Source organism: Zonotrichia albicollis, chromosome 4 (assembly GCF_047830755.1).
Source record: "Zonotrichia albicollis isolate bZonAlb1 chromosome 4, bZonAlb1.hap1, whole genome shotgun sequence".
NCBI lineage: Eukaryota > Metazoa > Chordata > Aves > Passeriformes > Passerellidae > Zonotrichia > Zonotrichia albicollis.
Window position 1 is genome coordinate 58,578,250 of NC_133822.1, and position 10,000 is coordinate 58,588,249.

A 10,000-nucleotide genomic window follows, 5' to 3' on the forward strand; every position below is an offset into this window, starting at 1 on the left:
ATGCTGAAAACTCTAGAAAGGATCTGTGGAAAAATTAGTTTATGGTCAGCAGATAAAAAGCCCTCAAGGGATACTGAAAGGAATGAACAGGAGCCTAGATGAGAAGTGAAGTAGCCGTGGGGTTAAACAAATACTCTCATGAAGGAAGGTACTATCACGATAGTCAAAGATCAGGGGAGGTATTACCAATGATAGTTGTTGCAAGCTCCTCACAAAAAAAAGGCATAAAAAGTTGGCCCTGGGCTTGCAGTTTGTAAGCCCTACAGACTCTGTAAGAAGCTTGAAGCTTTTTTTTTCTTTTTTCTTTTTTTTTTTTTTTTAAATTTTTTTTTAGGGAATTTGCCTGCTAGGCAGGTCTTCCCTAGCTCTCACAGTTCTAATTATTTCCTACTGCCCTAATGCTTTCTCTCTACTAAATTCTCCATTGACTGTAATAAAGTCTCCCTACTTTTAAGAGCTTGGAGAGCTGCATTTTTTTTTCTTTTGCTCTTTTTTTTTCCCTTGAAGCTGGGGAAAAAGAGGGGGAGAAAGGGAGTGAGAGGAGTGTGCTTTCCAAGGTGGGGTTTCCAAGCTGTCATTGCTCAAATAAGAATCTTATCCTGAAACTGGCTTCTCATTTCTGGGCTATAGGTAATGCACTCCAGCAGCTTTTGCCATTCTCTTGTGTGCAAACTATTTATCTTACAGTCCTGGAGACACTACTCATACAGGTAACAGTGGCCTTCATGGGGATTTTTTTCCTAGCAAGTGAAAATAAATAGCAGGTGGAAATTAACTAGACTTTCCTTGCTGTTTTGGGAGGTGAACTGTTGTTTAATAATTGCATGAGTGTGACAACATACTCCTCAATTTTAGAAAGCAGATAAATTACTGTGCCCCAAACTGACCTGCTATTTTTATTAGTCCAAAAGAATTGAGATGGTGTGAAAGGAAAAGATACAGCCTTTAAAATGCAAGATAGCTTTTAGTTAAGATTAAATATGATATTCTACCTTCAATACCTTTATCTGACTGTTGGTGCCAGTCAGTTAAAAGCATGTTCATTTAAACATCTGATAGATAAACCATAGCACATGGACAGAAGGAAAAATTTTGCCTTATAGTGGAGAGATAAATATTTTAGTCAATGCTTGTTTTTTCAGTTGCAGTTTGGCACAAATCAATTAATCTGATTTCCTGATGCTTCCTCATGCCAGCCAACTGCACCTGTTAGGATGAGGCTGCAGGAAGGATGCGTGTTTTCTTTACCTGGAGCCGTGTGTGGCTGAGGATGCTGAGCTGTTGGTGTCTCACGTATCTCAAGTAAAATAAATCTCATCTGTGCTAATATGCAAAATCCAGTTGTCAATTTTATTATAAGTCTGTGCTTAAAAAGGCCTTCAGAGGCTCACCATATGAGTGTCCACTTGAAAGTTTTATACTACAGCTTCAATTCTTCAGAATATCAGTGCTTTCTGTGTTGGGATCAAGGCACTGTTGTCCCACTGCTGCCTGTTTTGTCCATTTTTGAACTTTTTACTTTATTCACAACTACCATCTTCACTAGTGAGAATATTGCAAATACTAAAACGATTATATCACTTTGAATAGATTTTTACCATGAAAATTATATTATTTCCCGTGAAAGATGCTGATTTTGATCACTGATGCAGATGATACGTATTCTTTCTGATTATACGATGTCCTGTAATGTAGAACTGGAAGCTCTGTTTTTCTGAAAGAACTTCTAGCACAAGGTGTTTGGGCATATTTCACATTTTTACAGGGAAAACTTATTTGAGCAGACAGTAGTGTATTAAACTATTTATATAGATACTTTATTTTACACCTAGTAATACAGATACTTTATTTTACAGTACTACAATGGTAGTAATTTTGCCTAATTAGTGTTTAAAGCGTATTAAGTTAGGAACATATTTAAAAATTATGCAATGACTTGTCTGTGTTTAGCTCAAGCTTTGAAAGTTGTTTTGGATAAGAAAACAAAAAACCAAAACACCTTTACAAATGTTCTCTTAGCTTTCCAAATTTTTTGTTCTCACACATTTAGCTATGTCCTAATATTTGGCATTTTGATTTATTAAGCAATCTTAAGTATTAAAGGCTTTTAGCGTACACCAGTGCAAGACTTCAGATGCATTGTGCCTTGTGTCAATGATGAATTAATTCCAGCAGAGCACACAAGTTACTGTTATTTAAGCCTAGCTCCTCACCTCTGCTTTTCTATCCCAGTCCGGTTCTGAAAGGCCGCGGGCTGGGTTCGGTCTGTCGGAGGCAGCGGCGCTCTGAGGGCTCCGCCGCCGCCCGGGCCCGCCGTGAGGGGCTCCCCGCGGGGGCGCGCGGCCTGCGGCGGCTCCGCGCGCTCCCGGCGCCGGCCCCTCGGGGCTCCCGGGGCGCGCGCGGCTCCGCGCGGGCTGGTCCGGCCCCGGGCCGGGCCTCGCGTGAGCGGCACGTGCGGGGCACGCCGAGGCCGGGCCGCGCGCGCAGGGCCGCCCCCTGGCGGTCGCTCCCGCCGCTGCCCCCGGCGGGGCCGGGCCTCGGTGCCGGGCCCTTAGTGCCGGGCCATGCGCCGGGCACCGCAGACCCTGCCAGCCGGGTATGACACGCACCCCGCCATAAACCGAGGAGGTTTAATTGCGGCACCGCGCGCTATCCTGCTATTTGTACAAATAAAAGACCCCGTCTTGATGCAAAATAAACACAAAAGCACTGTTGTGACTATAACAGGGAGTCATATACTAATTTATATAATAAGTGGTTGTGCACGCTTTATTCAAGATTATGGCTGCAAGAAATGGCATGAATTGCTGGGTGTGTTTAATGCTGGATTATAGCAATTTGAAACATGTCAAACACATGGCTAATGCCTCATGCTTCACTCATTCTTGCGTAAACCTGCATAGCCACCATCCATTATACCCCTGGTAACAACACAATTCTGCAAGTAAATATTGTTACACTAAGTAACCTTTCAATTCAAGTTGTTTAGGAAGAGAAAATGCAATCTTGTGCAGTCAGTTCCAGTGTCAGTTTAATGTTTCAAAAGGGAAGTGGTGTAGAGAATAAGTATCTGTGCAGTGACTTGCCGCCTTAAAACCCACGTGCGGACGCACGGGCACACAGAAAATGTCCAGTTCTCTGCAGGGGAGAAAAGTACAGCTGCAGCTTCTAACTCAACGAGGTGCAGTATTTCTGGTTTTGGTATGGGTGATAGCTTGGCTGCCCTGGCAGGATTAGCTATTCAACTTGCAGCTCAACCACGCTCTAAAATTATCCACAATTTCACTCTCTCTTGCAGACAGCAGAAAATATTTTCCCCATACCTTTGTTTAAAACACCGGGTAGCAAAGCTTGTATCCCACCTTTGGCGCCAAGAGTTGCAGAATCACCACAGAAGTAGGTGCTGGTAGATGTGTCTGTGAATGTGGGTGCGTGTGTGTGTGTGTGCCTGTGTAGGCATGCTCATGACTGACAGCGAGTGTGACAGCAAGAGAAAAGAGAAGGATTAGAAAGTATGAATGTCTATAAATGTATGTAAACAGGGACCTGTATATTTTTTCTTGTCCTATTTGAGTTTCCAAATTTACAAACTCAGTATCTGGCTGATACCTGTCTATTTCCTTTGTGCTTATTTATGCTTATTTTGGTAACAATCTGCACTACTGTTGTAAAAACAAGAAAAAAAGTACATTAGTTTGCTCAGTGAGATGCTGCAGCTTCCAGTTATTTTGCTACCAATAACTCAGATAGTGATACATAGACATTAGAAATCATCTTTGGCTGTTTTCAGTGCTTCAGTTTGTGAGGATTTAGAGTTGATAGTACATACACACGTGTGTAGACTCACATATATATGTACATCTATGCAAAAGAAAAGAAGGGAAAAGAAAACGATTCGATGCTCTTGCTTTCTCTAGCAGCCCTTTTTCAGTTGCTGACAGTGAGGAGGGGGCTGAGGACAGCCAACACAGTGCATTACTCTAGCCAAAGTTTTAGTGTTGTTCTTAAAAATATAATTTTAAAACTAGATAAACACCCTCCAAATTTTATTTTTAACATAAAATTATAGGGTCTCTTTTATCTTCATAAAAATATATCTTTTTCACTTCAAAATAAATTGCCCTTTCTAGTACTGTTACTCTGTAGCTTCATTCTGTCTGTACCCAGCTGTTGGATTGGATTTGTTGTTTTCTATTGCCAGAGTGGTGTTGCTGGTCATGCTATGTTAAAGCCTATTCTGCTGGCTCACAGGCACTTTAACTTTAAATGTAGAGTCTGAGCTGCACTCTGGGGCTTTGCGAGGATACAAAATCCACAAGACATAAAACCCTTTGGTTAATATGAACTGAAAGACATTTAACCCTTCTTTGTTAATTGCAATGAAACAGTCAGAGAGATGTAAAAATAGGAGGGATGGTGTATTTATTTATTACATTTCTGGGTGTTTTGTAATGTTTTTGATTATCTAACATTTACCCCTCTTTGCCCTTTTCATGTGCCTGGCTAAATGTACCACTCTTATTGCCTGATGTTTGAATTTGTAAAAGATGAACCTGTCTCTTGGTTAAATCTTTGTTTCACTAAAAGAGGATTAATGTCTGAATTTCCCAAATTTCCAAATCCTTGTAACGATACAGCTGATGAAGTTTCAAATAAATTTCCACTCTGATATACATGTCCTTTTATTGAAAGTAAATATTGTAAAAATCGGAAAGGGCTGTCTGCTTCCACAGTTGTGGCATATCCACATTAGAATTTTCATATAACTACTAAGGGCAATCAGACCCTTTTCTCTGAATATTTTAAACATTGTACATGTAAAATTTATGCCTAATTTGAATACTTATTAGCTGCCTAATCTCAGAAAAGAGTATTAGCTTTGTTTTTGCCTTGTAAAATTCATCACTGCTTGTATCACATTTTCCATTTCTATTATTTTTCTTTGCTGATGTTCATAAGTGTTTTAGGAGGACTGTTTCTTCATAAATACATCTGGTACTGCTGTTGTTTACTGGACTATAACAGCTGCCCTCCTTTATGTTAACTGTTTTTGTGTTTAGGCTTTTCGCATCCTGTTTATTTCTGACCAGACCATCCTTAAATAACTCATCTTTTGCTATTTTAACATTTTTCACACAATATATACTTTTACTTTATCTTGTAGGATCTTGTTTCTGCATTTTAATTAATATCCCATGCAAATAGTTGAAGTTGTAATGATCCTTTTCCTGCTTTTTTTTATTTTTTTTTTAAGGAGGGGCAGTTGCTCCTCCCTTACTTTGCAAGGGAAAAAATAGCTAAGTTTAATAATTAGGCTAAACAGCAAGCTTTGTTTCCTTTCCTAACTTTGCTTACACATCCCTCTCCCTTCAGAGGTGTTTTTTTAAAATCACAGCTGAGCCAGGTTGTTGTGAGGACTCTTGTCAGTAGGTCGGGAGAGAGGATGAAGGAAGGGAACTGCATTCTGACCCTGCAAGAGCAGGAGAGGACTTGGGTGGCTCTGAGAAGAGACGCTGACCTTTCCATATTACAGATACAAAATGCGCCTTGAAATTCTGGTTTGTAAGGGCACGTTGGTTCTTTATTTACTGCAAAGATTTCAACTGATCTTGGCAGGACATCTCATTGCTATCCTGAAAGTACAGTATATTTATGCAGTGAAAATGATAAAACATTTATTACTGTAGAGAAGGTAATATGCATAATTTATGCTGTTTTTAGCACAATCATTAGTGATATTCTTGATAGATTTTATTTCCAGCTTTCATATCTAATACATGCCTGGAAAATTAATTTTATATCTTTCATTTATTTGCCTATGTTAAAATTGAGTTTTAAGTCATCTTCAAGTGAACAGTTTGATTGCTGCTCATGCATAAGCTTAATTACTTCCCAGGAAGGACAGTATTAAATGTTTTAAATGTCAGAAAAATAAATGAATATCAGGCGTTTGATTAAAAAAATAGGCAATATCTGACGTGTTTGCAGCAGGAGCTTTTTCTTAAAATGCCTCCGAGGCAAAATTTTATTTAGTCACAAAAAAGGAGAAGCCCATTATACTATTTATCATTGGTTGATACCATATGATTTGTAACACCCTTACAAAATTTTAATTTTGTATGATTAGCTGTGCATCATTAAACAACAGCCTTGCATAAGATATGCTGTAAAATTCTGACAGAATCAAGATAGTGAATATTTTAAATAAGGCTGTATAGTCATCCATGGTTGTCAAAGCTAGATAATAGGAAATATAGAGCAGTGTGTGAAATCGTGCCTTCACTTAAACTGGTTTTATAGGTAGACTTTAAAACGTAGTCGTTCATAAATGCTATTGACCATGCTGCGTGCATGGTGTGTTATTTTGGCCGTTAAATGTAAGCACACAAAGCTTGCTTATAGAAATCATAATTCCAGTGATTAGCAGCTGTATGAAAGCAGAGTTTGCATTGCATTTCTTGGTAAACGGCTCTGCGAGGCTTTTTTCTTCTTCTAAAGATGCTGTCTGTGTAATTGGCAGAGAGGGACATCTTGATAATGGAAGTGTGAAGGTGTAACGCGTGTGTTAATTGATACTTCTTAATCACTTTTAGGTATTAAGTCATGATGCAGGAATCTGCGACAGAGACAATAAGCAACAGTTCAATGAATCAAAATGGAATGAGCACTCTAAGCAGCCAATTAGATGCTGGCAGCAGAGATGGAAGATCAAGTGGTGACACGAGCACTGAAGTAAGCACAGTAGAACTGCTGCATCTGCAACAACAGCAGGTAAGTTTGTTTTGTTTCCTGTTTGTTTTTAAACAAATAAAGGGCTGTTTTCAGAGGGGGACCTTTTTGTAGACCCTTGGTGCGTGCTGAATGCGGAGTGTCGTGGAAGTGATGAGTGTGGGGCATTATTTGTTGTTGTTTTAGTGCACGATAATGCTGAAATGGAAGGATCCCGTTCTTGTGGCAGCAGCATCTTGCTGATATGGCTGCATGCCACCAGGCTTGCCTGGTGATTAAAATCCCGCTGCGTATTTATAAAAGTTGTGCCGAAGCCTTGCAGTGCATGTTTTCAGGAGCTGTTAGTTTACTGTGCGGCTCGGCGTGCAGGACGTGGTGCGGGCTTTTCCACCAGAGGGCCACATTACTTGAGACTTTGCTTCGCTTGCAATGAATTGTGCCAAAGTCGGAGCTGGGCAGTGAAGGGACCCTAGTGAAGGAACCAAAGTGACTTTTCTCAATAAAGATACTTTGCTGTCATAGGTGTAATTAAAAAATGCTGGTTAGTTCAAAAGCAGTGAAATAAAAAAGACCGTGTTCCTGTCTGTATATGCTTGCGTGTGTATGAGCTGTAATATGGATGTGTAATTTTGAAAACATGGGAAAAGAGAAGAAGCAGCATTTCTGCAGGTCTGTTTCCCTTCTCATTTTGAAGACATATTTTTTAAATTTGTCTTTTCGTGTTCCCAACAATTTAATGGAGAACTACTGTTATGTTTAAAACTGTAAAATTCAACCATCCTCTGGCTGCTGACACCACCTAATTACAAGATGCAATCCATTAATTTTTGTCGCTGTAAAATTTCTCTTCCTTTTAAAACCTGAACAAACAGAACTCCTACTTTTTCTGCCTAAGGAGTTGCCTCTGCATCTGGGAACAAAGATTGTACTAATGCGGTGTAGCCCAGATTGTTTGGTAAACAATCGGGGTCCGATTCTGCAGTGTGCCCAGTACCTGCTTCAAACTCCTGAAAGTCTTCGCTGCCTCATCCTTTCATTTGCTGAGCCCACTCAGCACCTTTGGAGTTCAAGCCCTTAATATTAAATGCTGAGGTTTTTCATTTCAACGTCAGGTATTACATTAATGGAAGGAAAGTTGTTTTCTGTCAGGTAAACTATTATAAAAGTGCTATTTTATAGAAACATGTTTTAACATGATAGATACATTGCATGTGCATGGGCCTCTGAAATAACAGGTCATAATAGCTCTTAAAATTGAATAATTTTTAGTGCTGAATTAAGCAGTGTACACTTGCTACATTTATAGTTAAATATTTTAAATGGTGACAGAAAATGTGGAAGAAGGAAATAGTTATAGATTGAAATATGAGAAGTTGTTAAAGCTTAAATCTGTGCCTTGCTTCAAATTCAAGTGTATTCTGTTTTAACAATTGAGCACTTAGAGTATGCCAGTCTGAAAAAGTACAGGTTTCAGTGTCTTCATTATGTTCTTAGCAGGTTTCTACCCCTCTCTATATACATGATTATGTATATATACACCTTATATTTTTATATTATTTTGATATAAAATTGTATACGTATAAATAAATATAAAATTTAATATTGTTTTTGTTGAAAATCATGCCATCATCTTTATTCAGGTGTTCTGGTTATAACAGAATTTTAAAGTCTTTGTTGAGAAAGAGTGTATCAAATTGGTGAATATGTTTAGGAAACTAAATTTAAGTGAAGTACTTTAAAACACAAAAATGCTAATAGAATAATGTGCCACTTACATGTTTCTCAAAGTAGCAGTCCTAGGCATGTGTAGCCAATTTGTCCATAGAGCCAGAGATTCCAGTAGATAGCATTTGCAAAGACCACAGAGAATTACAACTGAAGATGAAAATATCCAGTTGAGTACTAATAACAGACAGGTTCTGAGGGGACAGGCTTAGAAGTGACAATCTTTTCTTCAAAAATGTGATTAGATCTTAAATAAGCAGACAGGCAAAGTAAAACCATGGGTACAGTTAATAGGACTCAAGAGGCGTTTTATGGTAGGGTCTGCACCATAGGATTTAAATACAACTTGAGTTAGGCATATGAATCCTTCTATAAAATATGTTGATGTGAAACATAAACACTAGTAAACATACAGTAGGATGTCCTTCGGATAAAGGCATAGCTTTGTGCTACTTCTGCTTTTCTTCCCCTTTTTCTGTTTCTTTTCCCCCTCCCTGTTTTTGAACAGATGCCTTTTGAAATATGAATTAAGAGGAAAATGATGGTTGCTTTTATTATTGTCACTGTAGTAATTCTCTAAAATGATGTTTTTAATATGTGACACTTGTCTGGAAAACTTTGACACACAGAAAAACAGAGGAAACCCTAGCAATTATTATTGTTAGGTTTTTTATTGTTTAAATATGTGCAAGATGTACTCATTTCATGGTTTAAAATTCTGGATTTATCTGCTCTGAGTCATTTTATTGGGAGTCTTCAAACAGAAAAATCAAGTTTTTTATAGCATTTTTTTAAAGGAAGCAAGTAAATGATTGCTGGTTTTAATAATTTCCTTCAACTAGGCAGCTACGTAAAGGGATGCTAATGCTTAAGAAAAGGTTTAGCAGCCGAGAAAAATCATAAAATAAGTTTTTACTGTGGCATGAATATTTACTGGAAAAAGTTAAATGAGAGAAATTTTATGCTATACAGAAGACCAATTAGGCTAAATTAATTTTTAAAGTTATTTATGTATGGATTTATAGAAGGTAAATAAGATAAAACAGACTTTACTGTGTTCTTGTAGGTAACTATATGGAGTTTGGATGCTTGTTATTTTCTTGATGAACTGCGTTGTTGTGGGTCTTTATATAGAAATGAGAAGTTTGACTTAAATCAGGGAGTTATTCCTCATCCATGTATCAAGAGTGAATGACAGTATTCTATAATATATTGTAATATGTACTCGGTGATAAATGGATTGGGTGCTGTCACAAGTCATCAGGTCGGCTTTGAAGATGTATGACTAGGACGTAAGCAACTTCTTATCTTGCTGTTGGTATTTATAGATTTTTAAATATTGCTAAAGTGAGTGTAGAATTTTATTTTAAAAATATTATGCAAACTGTAGTCTGCCCAGACTTGTGTCTTCTGCTTTTTTTGGCTTACGGTGAGCATTCTCTTTTGTATGTGTACATTCAGACACTTCTGAGCTTTTCATTTTCATTTTTTCCCTTGTACATTAAAATCAGTGTTAGAATGTATAATACATGAAAAAAAGCATATC

At 38.1% G+C, this 10,000-nt stretch overlaps 1 protein-coding gene across 19 annotated transcripts in view; it reads left to right on the forward strand.

The window, feature by feature from the left end:
• The window catches only part of FOXP2 (forkhead box P2), a 402,265-nt gene that overhangs the window by 209,012 nt on the left and 183,253 nt on the right, over positions 1-10,000 (forward strand). For 17 of the 19 annotated variants that reach the window (XM_074539930.1, XM_074539911.1, XM_074539921.1 and 14 more), the window contains one exon: positions 6,594-6,771. In XM_074539930.1, the coding sequence (XP_074396031.1) occupies positions 6,604-6,771 (168 nt within the window). In that variant the 5' untranslated portion in view covers positions 6,594-6,603. Of the gene's footprint in view, positions 1-5,428; positions 5,559-6,593; positions 6,772-10,000 lie in introns of those variants that run through there. The other 2 variants (XM_074539919.1, XM_074539929.1) reach the window with 2 other exon arrangements.